General features: G+C 37.4%; 1 protein-coding gene across 1 annotated transcript in view; it reads right to left on the reverse strand.

The window, feature by feature from the left end:
- Kpna5 (karyopherin subunit alpha 5) overlaps positions 1 to 18,008 on the reverse strand; it is a 33,037-nt gene extending 15,029 nt beyond the window's left edge. The window contains exons 1-7 of the mRNA XM_051175525.1: positions 17,879 to 18,008; positions 16,251 to 16,352; positions 16,022 to 16,121; positions 13,128 to 13,222; positions 10,628 to 10,759; positions 8,965 to 9,053; positions 3,847 to 3,946 (exon numbers count right to left, since the gene is read on the reverse strand). Coding sequence (XP_051031482.1) covers positions 3,847 to 3,946; positions 8,965 to 9,053; positions 10,628 to 10,759; positions 13,128 to 13,222; positions 16,022 to 16,121; positions 16,251 to 16,352; positions 17,879 to 18,007 — 747 coding nt within the window. The 5' untranslated portion in view covers position 18,008. The remainder of the gene's footprint in view (positions 1 to 3,846; positions 3,947 to 8,964; positions 9,054 to 10,627; positions 10,760 to 13,127; positions 13,223 to 16,021; positions 16,122 to 16,250; positions 16,353 to 17,878) is intronic.
- Between the last annotated feature and the right edge of the window lie 1,095 nt (positions 18,009 to 19,103).

Here is a 19,103-nt window from a genome sequence, read left to right on the forward strand (position 1 = left end):
TTTACTTTAATATAAATAATATAGTATGTCAAAAGAAAAGAGCATAAGATAATGGGGTGAGCACACTTCAGGACAGTTATAACAGATTACAATATCAATATCAGTCAGCAGAGAGCTCACAGTCACCAAGCACTTCATAAGCAAAGGTGACAATCAGCCCAGATGCTGCTGAGACACAGCACTGGACTCACTCACTGCTCTTGCAGAGGATGGAGTTACCCAGCACCCTACCAGGTGGCTTACAGCTAAAACTTCTGACACACTCTTGTGGCCTCCACAGACAGACAGAGACACATACATACAAACGAGCATCTTAAGGAAGAAATGAGTCAAGTTTTTGTAAGAGGCAAGCAGCTCGTGAGATAGAACAGCGCGCACAGTAGGTCAACGGGGCGCAGGGAGAAGAGATTCCTCAGACATTTTCAGTGGTTGTGTGACCTCAAAACTACTTTCGTAATAATAGTAAAATATTTTTTACTTTGTCAACATTTAACCTAATGGATAAAAAGTAAGTGGCGGGTAAACTGTTGGAACCTGGACACAATTCAGAACAGCACTAGCAAGATGCGCTACATGCCAGTATATTCTTCATCTCTAGCAAAAAGGGAGGTTTGCAAGAGCCCAGTTAAGAATCACCTTGAACTATCTGTAAAAATACAAATCTCAATAAGCTCACTCCTTGCACTCATATCTTACATGAGTAACTTCTCATGTAATTCATGGGAAACAGCTACATAGCACTTCTACTCACACAAGGACTGGGGTGGTCTGAACAAGCACTCTCGTGACTGAATTACAGACTGGATTAGACACGTCCCTACTGAACTCCATTTCTACTTGAGTGATTGAATCCTTATTCACTCTGAAGTAGCTAGAGGGTATTTTAGAAAATATAATCAAAGTGAGACTATCATTCTAAAAACCAATGATAATTTATACATTTCAAAAATTAGAATTTTGGCACATGACTTTAATCCCAGCACATGGGAGGCAGAGGCAGGTGGGTCTGTGTGAGTTCAAGGCCAGCCTGGTCTACAGAGTGAGTTCCAGGACAGGCTTCAAAACAATACAGAGAAACCCTGTCTCAAAAAACCAAAAAAAAAAAAAAAAAAAACTTAGAATTTCAGAAAACTTGCATCTTCCTCTTTTGAGTCCGACAGCTTCCTAGTACTGAAGGTAACATACACACACGCACACGCACACATTTAAGGGACCATATTTTCCAAGTGGCCAAAGCACAATGTTGTAAGATCATGTGTGAAAAAAAAGACTCTTCAAAATCAACTAAGACTGATGGACTTTCGTGTAGTAGAGAAGAAAAAGTTCAATGTTGGGGTATATAACTCCTCAATGAGAGGACTCTTACGGAAGTGCCACTCAGATGGGATTAGGTGACACATGCCTTTACCCCAAACGCTTGGGAGGAGCCAGGTGCAGCTCCTTGAGTCCCAGGGCAGCCTGACCTACCGTTTCTAGCCCAGCAGGAGTTACACAGTGAGACCTTGTCTCAAGCATACCACTTCAAGTTTGGTATAGTATCAAAGAACATCCATCAACTATCCAAAAAACCATCACCATCTTCAGCTAAAACAACACAGCACAGCAAACTAGTACAGAGAAAGAAAAGAGACCTGCAACCCCAGCACTTTAGAGGCATAAATCTAGCTTGAGCAACATGGTGAGAGCCTATTAAAAAAAGCACTGTCTGGGATGTGGTTCACATCTTCATCTCCAGCACAGGGGAGGCAGAGACAGATGAATCTGTCTTTTGAGATCCAAGACAGCCTGATTCCCCGTTAGTGTCAGGCCAGTCTCAGCTACACACTAGATCCTGTCTCAAAACAACAAAAGGCCACCACAAAAGGTCACCAGACCCACACAGAACACACACCCTCAGGACTACTCTTCTTATAAAATTCTTCTTCTTTTGAAACATGCATTTTGTAGAAAGTATTACTGAACACGTAATTGGCTTATTATTGTTATAAATTCATTAATAAATATTTAAACTTTATATAGTTTATATTTTTTAGTTAGTATTATTACATAAATCACATAAAAAATAATCTGGATTCTATGGCAGCTTGAATGACAATGGCCCCATAGGCTCACATCTTTAAAGACTTGGGCCCAGATGGTGGACCTGGAACTGTTTTGGAAAGGATCAGGGAGTGTGGCCTTGTTGGAGGAGGTGTGCCATTCCCAGTGCACTCTGTGTCCTGCTTGTGGATAAGGATGTGAGCCCTCAGTCTCTGCTCTAGTCACTGTGTCTGCAGCTTGTCTACTCTGCTCCGACCTCATGGGCTCTAACTACATGAGCCCGAGGAAACACTTTCTTCTATAAGTTGTCTTGGTCACCGCAACAGGAAAGTCCCTAATACCAATGGAAGGAAGTCCTAAAGCCAAAAATATTAAAAATCATGTATTCGTTCTAAAGTAAAGCATGCTGTATGAATCTGGGGCACAGCAAATAGTCTAGTCAGGCCAGAGAGTAGAGAGACGGCAAACAGACGTGAGTCAGGGAGATCACAGTGGGCTGGTGTGTGACAATTATTACAGGGTATTTAACAAAACTATCTTGTTCTCTGGATAAAACAGAGAAAGTCACTGGGAACAGAGGGGTGGTTTCAAATTTGTAAATTACTCTTGCAACTTTCCTGGTGATAACAAAAAAATGATAGCTGGTCAAAAAAATAAATAATAAGAAAAGGGCGATTTGCAATAAAAAGAAGATTACTGCAATAACCCAGGTGATAAAGATACTGCATTCTACAGTATGAGGGTAGTATTTCCTTCCTCAATATATTACTCTGGACAACTTCAAGCCTACATAAGCTTTGCACAAATAGCAATCAACACCAACATGCTGCTTCCAGATTCACCATACTAAATTTTTTTAGGTTAAAAAAGGTATTCTGATCCATGATCTAATCAAAACTTAAATAATTATTTTTTAAAGATGCCTTAAAAATACACATTTATTATGGTAATACAAACAAAAATTTATATAATTAATATATTTATTTATTTTTGGTATGTCAGTTTGCACTGTAAAAATGTATACAATTGAATATCCAACCATATAATCAAATTACAAAATCCTAAACCATTCTAAAAACTTTCCTTTTGCCCCTTGGTGGCCAGTTTTCTCATCTCAGACATTCCCCAATATGATTTTTATTCTTTTAGATCTCTTTTCTAAAGTATGTGAGATGAAACATTTATACGCTCCTTTAATTTACCTTAATGCTTTTGAGATTGAAGCATGCCTAAGTAGTTTGTTCCTTCTTACTGCTGAGTTGTAGTTCACCAAATGAACAAGCCGTAATTAATTTATCCATATACCAACTAAGGAATATGTACAACTTCTGGTTGTATTTTTTGCAGTTATGAGCAAGGCGCTGCCCTAAATATTTGTATGCAGACCTTTTTATGGTTGTACTGTTGAATTTCTTTCATAAAGTACCAGTCAGTGAAAATGTTAGATGATTTATCCCAAAGTCTCTGTGTCATCTTCCATTTTCCATTACCTAACAGTGGATCTGGACAAGTGGATCTGGACAATTACCTTAATTGTATGGTGGTTGGAGGAACAACTTCAATTTCCTATAAATGAAAAGAAATAGACTACAAACATTTCTAATTCATCTGTAAGACATACAGATATCTGGGTATAGTTGAGCTTCTGGCCAGAAGAACTAGAAGCAAAGGAAGAGCAGAAATCTATAAAATTTATTTAATTTCCTGAATGTATAAACAAAAGAGTCTACTCAACCTCAAAAAAAAAATCTTACCATAAATTTATTTATGGAAACAGATTTCTTAACTTGTTTAATTCACTCGTACCTTACTAAAATTTGGAGGAGGGTTTTTGCCTCTACATAAATTTGAGAGGGCCCATACAGCATTTCTGGTGGTTGTAAGTCTGTTTGAATTTGTTAATAACCTGCCAAGAAAAGAAAAGAACTGTCATTTTATATTCACGTCTCCATTTCAACTATTTTCTTGTAATAACTGAATTCTCTTTGGTAGACTTTATAAAATATTTAAACTAATAAAGCAGAAAAGGAACTTAAAATTCATTATCGTTTCATTAGAAATACTGTAGTTCTATTTTCTCAAGTCTGAATCTAAGATCTAAACACTTAAATAATAATAGACTGACGATAATAGATGTCAGAAGAGATGTACAAGGTGATTTTTGTTAAAATAATGAAAATACTATATCATACAAAATCAGAAAACAGGAAATATAGTGTCAAATTAAGTGAAGGTCAGCTATGGGCAAAGGACTTTCTTTGTTTTTATTTTATTGGATCTTACAATGTGTTTTTAAAACTGGTTTGCAGTGACTCCTGATAGATGCAAAGAAACTGAAACTGAGTGTCTGAAGTAAGAATGTCTCTTCTCCCTAAGAAGTTACTAACAGTTCCCCATGCACACATCATAATACTTCCTTATTTTGGAGGTCTGAATGAGCCTGCCACCCATAGGCTCATATATTTGAATACTCAGGTTGCCCCCAACTGGTGGCTGTTTGGGAAGGATTAGGAGGTGTGGCCCTGGTGGAGGAGGCGACCAGTGGGGGATGGACTTGAGGGTTCAACAGCATCCCTCCCTCCACCCCAGCTTAGCTCTGCCTCCTGCCTGTGGCCTGGGATGTGAGTTCCTAGCTGCTGCTCCAGCCACCATGCCTTCTTTCTGCCAGGACAAATTAACTTAATGAAACTGCAAGCCCTGCTCAATTAAACTCTTTCATAAGATACTTTGGCCATGGTATTTTAGCACATCAATACAGACGTGATGCAATTATTTGTTTTTTGTTAATTTATGTTAATTACGTCTAAACAGGAGACTTCCAAGGTAGTGAGATGACTCAGCGGGTAGGCACTTACCCCCAAGCCTGACAACTGGAGTTCCATGTGCAGGACCCCCATGATGAGGACAGAGAACTAACAGCTGTCCTACGATCCCACAGCCACTCACTAAGTGAGTAATGCCAGATTCCCTAATGCAGCATTTTTTTTTTTTTTTTTTAATTTTTAGGGAGGTATGGATCCTGGTGACATCAAACTAGTTCTTTGTATCTTAGAAAAAGAGCACACATCAAAATTAGCCAGGTAATTTCAGGAGTTTATTGAGCTGCTACAGACCTTCACAAGTCTGCTAGAAATACTGACAACCTACACTGAAAAAACAAACAACAACAACAACAAAATACCATTTTGTAATGACATTAGCAGAAGTGGTGAAGAGGGGAGCCCTGGGAAGCTTCTCCCTCCCTAGAAGCACCACAAGCAAACCACAAACAACAACAGCACATTGCCAACACTGTCCTTACCAGCTCTGTCAGAATTCTGGAAGATACTCAAAGTTTGTAGCCATGGAAGGACTAGAATGTATCAGTGAACTTTTCTAGTGTTTTCATTCATCCTTGCTCAAACTCATCTCTCTAGCCTGGTGCCAACTTTAAAACGGTATTTTCTTTGCCTGGAGGGTCCACGCTCCAGAGGAAGAAGAGCAAGTGCTTATGCACATGTTGCCACCTTGGTGGGCATTCTGAAAAATGGATGCAATGTGTGCATGTCTTTATTTTGCCTGAGAACTCTCTAAGGTGGAAAAGTAGCAAATGACTCAGTAAAAAGCAGAAACTGGGAGACATTGAAACATGGACAGAAAAACGAAGGAGTGAAACCCTCTGGGGGAACAAGCCATATCTAGATTAGCCTCACATCTTCTGTCAGAGTACACATTCAGGAAAACACCTGGGAAGGCCCTAGTCATCCGCCTGACTTCCAGGCTTAGCATAAACACAAAGTAAGAGCTGAGTCACAGCAGTATCTGCTGCAGCTAAGCACCACAGGGCTGACAGCATAACAATTTTCAGAACATCTTTTCTTCAAAGACTGGAGAGTCAGCTCAGCCACTCAGAGCACTTACTGCTCTTGCAGAGGACCCAGGTATGAATCCCAGCATCTATCTATATGGTGCTTCACAACCAGTTCCAGAGGACCCAACTACTCTTTCTCGATTTCTGCAGACACCAAGTACACACATGGTACACAGGCATATATGCAGGCAAAACACATAAAATAAAATGAATGAAACTAATTTTCAAAATCACTCCCTTCTTCTTATGCCTCCAAACATTTAAGATGATGTTAAACCATAAGCCCCAGTAAGTTAAAGGGACAGAAACACAAGAGACTACAAAGTTAACTCTAAAACATTTAAACAAGCAACTATAATAAAGATCATTAGAATCCAAGAGAGGATAATCTGAGTTGTATTTTAATCAAAATGTGCAGTTTTCAACAAGGATACAAAAAGGAAATACAAACAAACAAAAAGAATTGGACATAGGATTTCATCATAAATGCTTTGACTCTATTATTTTAAACATGCCCAAGAAATACTAAACTAAAAACTAAAGGATTCTTAAGAATGAAAGGAAAACAATAAAAAATACAAAATTATCAATATGGAAATTATAAGACTAACAGAAATTACATGTTTCAATAGCAGCACTGAATGGGCAGAAGGAATCCATGTATTATCCCAAGGCAATCCAATTCAATGACAGAGGGTCCCAGAAATAAACGGAAGACAAAAACATAGAATATCCACGAGACATAATCAATCCTACCGATATATGCATAAGAGAAGTATAAAAAGAAGAAACAGAGCAGAAAGAGTATTTTTATCAGCAAACCAAGACAGTGGGAACTCTAAGAAAGAAACGGAAAGAAACCCAGGTTGGGACACACAATGGAATTCTCAAAGGCCTATGCGGAAAATGCCAGCTGTGAAGAGACAAAAGCAGCCCATCATGTGTACAAAGGCTCACTGGTGATTTTGTTCACAGTTGCTTCCTCGTTAACTGTAAAGGAGGAAGAGGTAACGGGGTGATGTATTTTCAGAGTCACCAACACATCTATAATCAGCATCTCTTTGTCAAAGCTTCAGGAAAAAGCAGGGACTCCTTGTCAATTTGATGTCAAGGAAGGACATCAATGGTTGGTTTGCTTCACAAGATTGGCTAAAGGAAATATTTCAGGCTGAAATAAAAAGCCAATTGAGAACAGCTAAAATAACACAAATTAAAGATCATGACATATGTAAATGAACAAGGAGCTTTTCCCTATGTGACTTACAGACAAACACAGCAAGAGAACACAGGATATAATGATTCAACTGTGGCAGTAACAACTTAAGGAAGGACAGGAGAATTTTGAATAATTTTTTAACGAAATTAATGAAAGTTCCAGACAAAATTGTTGTTACATTTAAGATGATAATTATTTTACTTCAAATAATTAAAAGGAAAATGACTTTATACAACTTGAAGCCATCAAGGAAAAAAATGGGCTTATAACAAGTGACTCGCTCTGGCTTCACTACTGCACATTATGAGAATTAAGGGAGAATTCAATATTTCTCAAGCACTCTGAAGTCTATCTGGACAATGTCACCCTCAGAGCAAAGATAAGGACATCACAACAAACTTACAGACCACAGTAGTGAAGTAGTACTTAACAATTCAGTGGCCTGCAAGCAGCTGGTTATTAAGCTTATCTGTATTAAGTCATGCCAAGAAATCATTTCTGTGTTGTTGTTTATTAGAACGGGTTGAAAACTAGTCTAGATGTTTCAATTTAGTGTTTTTAATTCTTTCTCAGAAAAGGATGGAGAATGCCAGAATGATAATTATTTCTTTCTCTAATCATCTCTTTGATTAGCTTTTTTTCTTTTATACTTGTCACTGACATTTAACCTAGAGACCCTTTCAGTGAATATTAATTACCCTGTATAAAGAATCTCTTTCAAACAGTTCTCTGACTTTTTTTAAAAAGTATAATATATTTTTAAATGTCAAGCAATGAAAACCCTTAGCAGGTAGGAGCACTTGCTGCTCTTCCAGAGTTCAGTTCCCAGGCCCGTCTCAGGCGGCTCACAGCACTGTAACTGCAGTTCTACAGGCTCTGACGCCCTCCTCTGTCCTCGGGCACCTGGACTCACATGAACATGTGCCCAACAGACACATAAATACAGTTAAATCTTTTAAGTGAAGCAGCCAGAGTAGAAACCACTTGCTCACTCACTGTAAGTAAAAAGTAATTTTAAAGCACTAAAATAAAAATCTCTTATGGTCATTGTTCTTCGGACATTTCAAAATCAAATACAAAACTCTGCAGATATCATAAACACAATTTGTTTAAGTATTAAAGATTCCATTTTAGAGGCCCTAGAAAGACAGTGCAGTGGCTAAGAGCATTTGCTGTTCTTGCAGAGGACCTAAGTTCAGATCCTAGTTCACAACTTCCAATATATAACTCTAGTTTCAGGGATCTGACACCCTCCTTTGGCCTCCATGGAAACTGCAGTCAAGTACACATACCCCATCCCCAAACACATACACAATATATACTTAATATTTTCAATCTTAAAAACGTGTTCATGCTATGGGGCTGCTTAAATGTTATTATGTTATCAAGTAGTACATGTTCTTGTTAGAATTACTTTAGCACTGAAGGCATCCAGTAAGTGATGACTACTAGTAAGTACTGATTAAGAGAAAATAGAAGACTGTGTATGTGTGTGTGTGTGGGGGGGTGTACATGCATGCGTGTGTTTCAAGACAGGGATTTTCTGTGTAGCACTGGATGTACTGGAATTTGTCTGTAGTCCAGACTGGCCTCAAACTCACAGGGATCTGCCTGCCTCTGCTTCCCAAGTATAGGGATTAAAACTCCACCACCTCCTGGCATCATAAAAGCCATTTTATAAAGAGTACAAATTGATTTTTTTTTTCCTGATTTTTACCTACTTTCAGTAACGTTAGGTCTGGCAAACTGTAAGTAAAAGGAAATGGACAAACACACACACACACACACACACACACATAAAATATCTTTTCAAATGTGAAATGAACTTAATTCAGGTAAACTGAAATAAAATACTTACTCTAAAAGAGGTGGAAGTATCTCACAATTCAAAACAAAATCCCTGCACTCGGCACTGTCACCAGCAATGTTACCAAGCGCCCAAACAGCCTGAGAAAAGTTAAACAGACAGTGGTTTCCAAGCACATGCGAAAAGGAAAGGAAACTTTATATGAAATGCTATAATATTTTAATCATAAGATAAGGGCACTTAAAAGTTTCCCTTACATTCTAGTACATTCTAGTACTATTCAAAGAAGAGCTGAAGGACTATCTATTTCCAATCTACCAAGGCAGACAAAATATATCTAGCAAAATTTCTAATTACTTATACTAGAAAATTGTTCCTGTGCCAAGAAATCTAGCTAGAATGGTACTGATTTTTTAACGAAAGAGAAAAATACATAGACAAAGTATAAATAATAACTAAGATGAGAATTTGATTATCACTAAGAAATTTATTTAAGATTAATCAGTTTAGCACAATTTTAAAAAGTAAATGGTAGTAAATGTTAATTATATAAGGAACAACACAAATGAAAATTACCATTTTATCATAGTCTCACTGTAAAGTTTTCATGAAATACAAAAGTATATTATGTTTTCAACTGGGAAAGTTTTTTTTTAGAATTTAAAATATGAATTATTATTATTTTTAACCTCTACTTGAAACCTAAGATTAAAAATTAAAGAAAAAAAAAAAGGTTTAAGAGACAAGGAAAAATGCTTTAAAGATAATTCTTACTATCTGAAATGAACACATTACCAAGAGGGGGCAGATGTAGTGATGTGTGCCTTTTATCCCAGCCAGCACCTAGGAGGCAGAGGTTGAGTGGCTCTCTGTGTGCTTGAGGCTATCTATGGTACACAGGAAGACCCTGTCACCATGTCTTAAAAAGAATGTATGTTCTCTCTCTCTACCATTTTTATATTCTTTGCCAGGGCAGTCCCTTTTCCTTAATAAAACAACCAGGTAACCCAGAAGCACATAAAAACAAGACACAGCTAGAAATGGCAAATACACAGTTAAGGACTAGATAATGAATTACTGAAAAATATGAGTTTGTGCTGGGTAACTGGTAACATATTTTTGGAGGAGTAACCTCATTAAGAAAACTTTCCAATATTAGTGATAAGTGGATACAAAATTTCATGAAACTAAATGAGGAATGAAATAGGAGATCAACAGATAAACATATACAGCAAAAACAAAAGTACCCAAACCTTGAGTTTCTTTGGATGATCTATTTAATCATGCTATCTAATTTTCCCTCTTAGAAGAAAAGTTTAAAAATTTAAAAATTCAATGCAATACAATATTTTTAAAAGCAACAATAAAACGCGCCCTGTTATGCAGAGAGTAAGTCAGAGCGTGGCAAACGTGAGCCTTGCAGCCACCCACGGTGCCCTCGGGGACACCCCTTTTATGTCTCACCGTGCTCTCTCATGCACAGACAGCGGTCCTATGCTGAGAACATGCTCACCAATAACCTGGAATATGGCTAAAGCGGTTCTTTTTTTACCCACTTCAAATCTGAGACTGAAAGAAAAAAATTAAAGTATCTTATATAAACGTTAGGCTGATTAGGAATAAAAATAAGTAGAAGTCAAAATGACAAGTAGTATTTTCTAGAGAAAATTAAAATCTCTATATATACAACGAGCTGCACAAGTCAAGGACTTACCTGTTCCTGAACATCTTCGTGCTCTGAAGTGAGGAGTTTGATGAAAATCGGAACAGCTCCAGTATCGATCACCACCTTGGTGTGCAGGAAAGTTCCAGACGCTATATTAGTCAGTGCCCAGGCAGCTTCAAACTAAGGAGAGAAAAGGGAAATGAATGAAATGTCACAAAGGACAAGGAGGAGGAATAGAGTAAAAACAAAACCTGATAAGAGGCTGACTTAGGATTATGAAAAGACACTGAGAAATTAGGTTTACGGATGGAAACCTTATTTCAAAAAGCAAAAGATTCTTCAGACTATATAAATAAATACCAAAAAGGGGAATATTTTATAATGCCAAAAATACATAAACACAACTTATTTAACTCCACATGTTTATTATTTCAGAGTGATATTCTAAAGGAAGCTGTTCAAAAATACATAAGATATACTTACAAAGTGAAAGAATCATAAATGCTAGTTGCTTCCAGGGAGATCATGTCACCCCAGCCTTATTTAAGAAGATAAAACGTAGAATGCCAGACATTTAGGTATTTGTTCAATATGAAGGTTTTAGTACTAACAGAGGCCTACGGTTTGCTAATCTTTCATAAAACAGAACCTCTGGGGGAAAAAAAAAAAAAAAAAAACCCAAGGATATACTTTACATTTCACATCAATGGAGATGACAGCCCTCATCAGTCAAAAATAAGGAGGAAACAAATGGCAACAGAAATCAACTCTAAGTTTACAAATTTCTCCTTGATGTCCCCTAAGAAAATGCATTAGTGAAGACTGGAATGTGCTAGTAAAGTCACAAACCTACTGAAGGACTGGGGGGTGGGGGAATGGAATGCACAGCTATGATTTTAAAGGCAGGAGAAGGTGGAGTGATGGCTCTGTGGTGGTAAAAATGTGTGCTCTTACAAGGACCCATGTTTGATTCCCAGAACAAAACATGGGGGCTTACATTGCCTTTAACTCCAGATATAACGCCTCCAGCCTCTGAGGGTGGTGGCACTCATGCACAACATATCCACGTGCACAAACACAACTGAACTGTGTGATAGTGATGGTAACTGTTTTGATTTGTTAAAAATGTAAAATAGCTGAATATTCATTTGAAGTCCCCCAGTTTTCAAAAGCCTCTGATCTACTTCACATGTTTTAAAATGTGTGCATGCCTAATAAAAATTGCCTATGGGACAATGTGTCCCACAGAAGCCTAGTTTGAACTCAACTAATGGTCTAGACTAGCAGATTAATGCCCACTTTGGTAACAGTATGGGGCTATCTCCAAATTATACTGGTGAATTTCATTGGGATCGAATAAAGATTTGAATTCCCCATGTCCTTGCACACACACCACCCTGTGCACACCTGCTATGTTCTCACGTGGTACCACACCACCCTGTGCACACCTGTTATGCTCTCATGCACTATTCCTTACTTCATCCCCAGTCAACCACTCCAGTCTCTGTTCCCAGAGCATTTCTCCCACAGCTCTGCTACCATGCTAAGCACACTGTGCCATTCTTATCTCTCTGTATGTTTACTTCTGCAAAGTAGCTGAGCTTCTATAAGCAGGAACAGTTAAGTTTGGACCTACACAATACCTTATACAGAGCCTGTCTCTCAAGCTAGTACTCAATTTTTTATTTATTTATATCCACTCATTTCTTCTTTCATTCACTGTAAGTAAAGAGCCAAATAATAATAGATTTCAGAGACCCGAGTTTTAGTCTGAACTCACAGCTTAGATAAAGCAGAGACTAAAACCTATTACAGAGTCAGGCAGACTCTGATTTGAAATTCTAGACAAATTTTTTCACATTTACCTGTATTACACATTCTTTTGCTTATGCCTAAAATTGGGGCCTTTCCCAAACTGCTCCTCAGACAAGTGAACCATTACCGCCAATTACACTACAGTACACTGTGGACAACAGTCTGACTCTAGAATATACACAGACATTAACTTGAGAGAGTTTAACCTCTTTTTACAACATTGAAATGTTTGCAAACTCCACTAAATTATCATCAGTAGCAAATGATTTGGGAGATTTTAACCACATTAGGGTTCAGAGATAATTCTCTCTAGAAAAAAAAAAAGTAACTTTGGCCACTTTGTATTTTTTTTTTTTTTTTACCAAGTTACTCCACACTACCAGGGACAGACAAACCTTGGTGAGTGTAAGGCTAGGGCTACACAGGAAGGAAGGAAGGAAGGAAGGAAGGAAGGAAGGAAGGAAGGAAGGAAGGAAGGAAGGACTGAGTTTAATAATGGGATTAACACTTTAGTGTGAGTTTTCTAGAGAAGATAGATATCTACAGAATTTCATTAACATCAGCTGATTTTATGCTTCCCAAAACTGTTGAACTGTAGCTGTGCCTTAGCCAAGAGTGACACAAGTTTTTTCTTTATTGTCAAGTGCTTAGTGATGCTTAGTTAGCACGGGAGCCGCTTCTGCTAGAAACTCAGCCACTCCTAGGACATTACGAAAGAAAATTTCAGACTCACTTGTAAAGTACAATTTTCATTTCTTTCAAGAAATTTCACAAATCTCTGTACAACTCCTGGTTTCTGTATAACTTGATCTATTGGTGGATTGGGTTCTAAGATTTAAAAAAAAAGAAAGGTTGTTACATAAACACAGAAAGACAATGAACTGATCCTTGTATCTTTTCCTTGTGCTGTGATAAAATTTCCCAACAAAAGAACCTTAGAAAAGTCCGTTACAGTCCCTCATAGTAGAGAAGTCCCAGTGGCGGCAGCTTCAAGCACCTGGTTACACACTTCATCCAGAGAGAGCAACAAGCCGGCTCTACTCAGCTCTCCTCCCATTTATACAGTCAGGGAATGGTGTGTGGGTCTCCCCATCTCAGCTAAAGGAATCAAGAAAATCCTTCACAGGCATGCTCCCAGGCCGGTCTCCTGGGTGATATCAGACTTTAACAAATTGGCAAGCACTACAACTCTTATAGGTGGCTTATAGTAAATAGTTTCCCTAGGTTTAGCTGATCTAAGTTTACACTCTTAGCTGGATGTAACTGCAGATAAGTTCTCATTACTGCAATACTTTCTATAAAACAAACTTTTTCATTAATTGTAATGATAAGAAATTAAAATATATTTCCCAATATGAAATATACTTAAGAGATCATCCTTACAAAATGGGAGAATTTGGGTTCAATATTCACAATACCGAGAAAGTCCCCACTAAAATCCTTTATAGCACTACCCATGATTTCCAAGGATGTTACTGCAGTGGGATAATCCTTCTGGACACTATGAATATGTATTACTCCCACAGGTTAATAATAAAGCTGATTTGGGCTATCAAAAGGCAGAATAAGGATTGGGGGAAAAGCCAAACTGAAAGTACAGAGGAAGAGGGGTGGAGTCAGGAGATGCGAGCCAGCGCCAGAGGAACAGGATGTGCTAGAGGTCAGGTAAAGCCACAAGCCAATAGACAAAATGCAGATTAACGGAAATAGGTTAATTTAAGTGGTAAGTGCTAGCTAGTAATAAGCCTGAGCTATAGGCCAAACATTTTGTAATTAATATAACCTTTCTGATTTTAAATTTAAAGGACAGAAATTCTGTGGGGTTTTGAGGATGGGAGACGAAAGCATAGGATGTGTGGTTAGAAGGCACTGAACCATCCACCACATCAGTATCTACAGGTAAACACCGACACTGCTAATGTCAGTGACATAAGAACACAAATGCAACCTCTTCTGGCAAAGTTCACTTTTTATCACTCCATCTAAAAGAAGTTAAATATGTGCACTAGAATTATCAGCTACATACCATGAACTGCTATTAATATTAATGTCACAAGAAGCTAGGCATGTGTCAAAAACAAATCTTGAAAAGGAATATAATGGAAAAAACCTGAGTCAGACAAAATAAACATGCACTGCAAAAACATACTAAAATGCAGATATAAAAAGAAGCCATTCTTAGCCAGGCAGTTGGTGGTGCATGCCTTCAATCCCAGCACTCGGGAGGTAGAGGTAAGTGGATCTCTGTGAGTTCAAGGTCAGCCTGGTCTAAAAAGCTACACAGAGAAACTCTGTCTCAAAAAACCCAAATAAATAAAGAAAGCCATTTTTGACTGTGTAAGTATTTCTAAACATTACTGGAAGATGAAGAATAATATACAAAAGTTAAATGTACTCATAAAAAGTAAAATCTATTTGGTAACTTTTATTAAATGTTTTACATTTATTTTAAGTGGTGTGTGTATACATGTTCACACATGACTGCATGCACTATGCAAGCGTAGCAAACAGGACAGCTTTTGGAAGGAGAGTCCGCTCTCTCCCTTCAAGCATACAGGTTCTAGGGCTCAAGCTCAGTTCACAGACTTTCTTGGCAAATACCTTTACCCTCTGAGTGCTCTTGCAGGCCCCTATTTTATAACTGCATATAATGCACTTACTCTTATACATAAGACAGGAAGACAAGCCTTGGAATCCATGATGACCAAACCACAGATTTCATTTCCCCCTCAACTAGTAAACATTATCTTTCTTGGGAAATTGAGGCAAGTGATTCGGGTCATCTGCTAAATCTTAACAGTTTTAAAACTCCTTATAATTCAAATTACCAAATCTATAAATTATACATATGAGATAATACTAATATTAACTGGATAAATAAATTGACCATGTGAACAACAAATGGTCAGAATTGGGTACATCTGAACTCCCAGCACTGGGGAAGGTAAGGCAGGAAGATGGAGAGCTTGGGGCCAACCTCACCTACACAGTAAAACCTACTCTCCTTCAACTCAAAACTGAACAAATGAAAAGTTTCTAAAAAAATATTTCTATAAGGAATTATAGCCTTATTTATTGGTAACAAAATTATTTTTATATTTGCTACTTTGGATTCTTCTGCAATGTGTTTATTTTTATAATATATTTTTTAAAAGATGACACTTTAAAATACTTTCTTTTTTTTGGACAGGCTCTCTGTGCAGCCCTGGATGGCTTGAAACTCATGGTGTAGACCAGGCTGGCCTCCAGCTCACAGAGATCCGCCTGCTTCCACCTCCCAAATGCTGGGATGAAAGGTGAGCACAGCCAAGCTGGGTGCTGAGGCAGGTGAGCTGACATACATGAGTTGGAGGGGGCCAGCCTGACTCGCCCAGGAAGCTCTAGCTATCCGATGTTAGACAGAGACTCTCTCAAAGGAAGAAAGCAAAATGCAACAAAGGAGCACACAACCACACCAGGCTAAACTACACTTAAGAGAGATTACGACCTGTCTCTGCCAAAAAAAAAAAAAAAAAAAAAAAAAAAGGAGGGGGTAAGAGGGGGAATTTAAGTGTTTCAAAATTTTAAGAAAGATAAGTCTCTCCCATAAAATTGCAATACCAGACAGACACTTGAAATAACTCTTGCCTTTAGACAGCAGCTTTCTGAATTTCTGTGTTGCTGTCAGTTGCTGTTCAGCGTTGCTAGAGAACACCATCTGAAGCATATCGGCGGTGATCACTTCTTCCTAAAACACAAAAAATATAATTAACATGCAAACATTTCACATGAATATTATTCATATTACTTGTTGCAGATACTGTCTCTGAAATATCATACGCATAATACAAACAAAAACACATTTTGTACAGTATACCTCTGGAATGGGCACAGTGGAACTGATATCTGGGTCCTGGATGGGGCTCTCTAGCATGCAGTCATCATTTCTGGGCAAAGAGACATTTCTGCGCTTGAACAACTGCAACAAAGAGAGATTATTTTATATACCGAGTTTTCCAAAACAGTCAACTGTCATAGGCTTCTTACGAGTTAACAAAATGGTTTTTAAAATTCAAGACACTCAACACACAGTTACATTTTATAGGACCTGAAAAAGCACATATTTCTTTATTCAATCACTAACTATTGGAGGATTTTTCTAAGAAAATCTTTATTATGGACTGGAGAGATGGTGCAGTGGTTAAAAGTGCATACAGTTCTTGCAGAGAGTCAGAGTTAGAGTCTCAGCACCACTGTTGGATCCCCAGTACACAACATGGACAACTTATAAGCATTTATACCTCCAGTTCTGGGGCATCTGATACCTTTGGTTTCTATGGGCAACTTCACTCCTGTGCACATACCCTCACACAGACATATACATACACACATAATAAATTTAAAAGTCTTAAAAAGAGAAATATTGACTTGAAAAATGAATCACACAGTATAAATAGTCTGCTACAGAGCTAATATAGCCAATTAACAAACAATAGGAAGCTGGGTGTGGTGGTGCATGCCTGCAGTCTTAGAACCTTAGGTAGAAGTAGTAGAACTCAGTTACAAGAAAATCTGAGGTCAGCCTGGGCTACATGAGACACTGTCTAAGCAAAATAAAATAAAACAAGCAATAGGAGAAAACTCTCAGGAAAATAGCCCTATCCTTGTTAATTCAATCATTAATAAAAATAGAAAGATAAAATAACCACCATAAAAACTCTTTGCACTTTGATGATCTCTTCCTCAGTCTGTACACTTTTAGTCCACAGGTTTTTTTTGTTTGTTTGTTTGTCTGTTTGATTTTTTTTATGTAAGTCCTGCAAGCTACTGCAAATAGGAGCTGAAAAACCAGTATTATATTTCTAAGCAGGCCTTCTTGAACTTTTTTGAATAGACCCTTTCATACATCACTTTTAGTTTGCTATTGTAAGGACTATTTACTTATTTATTATTATTGTTGTTGTTGTAAGGGCTAACTACTTATTTATAAATTTATAAATAAATATTTCCAAATCTATATTGGAATGGAAAATGTTGAGAAGTACTCTCTTAAGTGACTTTATATTCTTTATGTTGCATATGCAAAGTATAGAGGCTATGAAATACAGGAATATATTAAGAAAATAGAAAGCAGAAAATGAAAACAGAAAGATGACTCTAATTACCTTCCCACTTATGACATCCACAAATCTATGTAATGTGTCTTCTTCTGGGGACAAATTCTATAAGGAAAACTGGAGGTGATCTAACTAAGGGTAAATGTTTTTAGCAGTGGAGAGAAACATGGTAACAAAATGTTTACTAACACAAGAGAAACTCTAGTCAGTAACTACAACAGTACAAAATTCTAATGAATGAATCTGCTGAGACTTAAACAGTTAGCAAATCAATTTTCTCAAACATTTAACATTTAAAATTTTCTAAAACAGAGCAAAAAAGATAATTAAACTTGCAAACCTCCACAAGGTACAGATTGCCACTAAGCAAAACTAAGTAAGAGCCCACCTGGTCTTCCCTTTTCTGTTTTCGAAGCTGTATTCCTTCTTCTTCTCTCCGCCTTCGCATCTCTTGAGGATTTAAGGCTTTGTTCTTATAACTTTTCATTCTGTAGTTATCTTTCCCTGGACTAGCCATAGAATCTTAGGAGAAGAAAACAGACAGCAATAACTCTCAACATAAGAGGCTTAGTGTAGGCAATTAAATTTAAGCTCACTAGATTACACTATAAAATACATTCTCTTATACTTCTATCATATTGGAGAAAAGATGACCACATATTTCAGTATGTATTTCTTAGTCTTTGCACATTTCCTGATGCCTTAAAAAGACTACTTGAGACCCTAGCAACTTACTTTAAAGAGGTTTATTTAGCTCAAAGATCTAGAGGCCAGGAAGGTGCCAGCAGACACCCTACTTGTGACAGAGCTTCAGGCTAATTCATACACAGCAGAGAAGCAGAAAGGCAAAGCCAATGGACATTTGAAGAAGAGACAAGGGGACAAAGCTACTGGCTTTGACAGGAACATCTAAGCCTCAGCAGTATTAAAGGAGTAACAAATTTGGACCTAAAAACACTCATCACCCTTATTTCACAGAGTCCATGACATAACAGCTTTTGACAGACATACATCTTTCAGCCACTGTCAGGAAATGAATTGTCTGGGTAAAAGAAAATTCTGAATTATACTGCTGGCAAAATCAAGACACAGCCCCATTTTCAATAAAATATGAATAGCACCAATAAGCATAATTCAAGTATTTACTGGAGTCTGCCTTCTTTCACGTAATTTAGACACTGCCAAGGTCATGAAGGTCCTTGTGTTGTGACTGTATTATCAGTTTTCAACCCTCTATTATAATTAGTTCTTCTGAAGCAAGGAAGTGCCTATAGATTTTATTACTAAAGTTCTATTACAAATGTATTTGAAAATAGCAACACAAACCCAAGCGGTGGCACATGCCTTTAATTCTAACACTTGGGAGACAGAGGCAGCTGGATCTGGCAATTCAAGGCCAGTCTGATCTACATGAGAGTTCTAGGCCACAGAGAGGTACACAGTAAGATCCTGTCTCAAAAAACATAAACACAAATATTTTTAAGCATTATTTTGAAGTGTTATATTTGAAATATATAGTAGTTTCATATTCAGAAACTTAAAACCTTTTAATATAGCAATATTATACATGATATGAATATTTTATGCTGATATTATAAAGAAAAGGCTTTCAT

This window comes from Phodopus roborovskii, unplaced genomic scaffold (assembly GCF_943737965.1).
Source record: "Phodopus roborovskii unplaced genomic scaffold, PHOROB, whole genome shotgun sequence".
Lineage (NCBI taxonomy): Eukaryota > Metazoa > Chordata > Mammalia > Rodentia > Cricetidae > Phodopus > Phodopus roborovskii.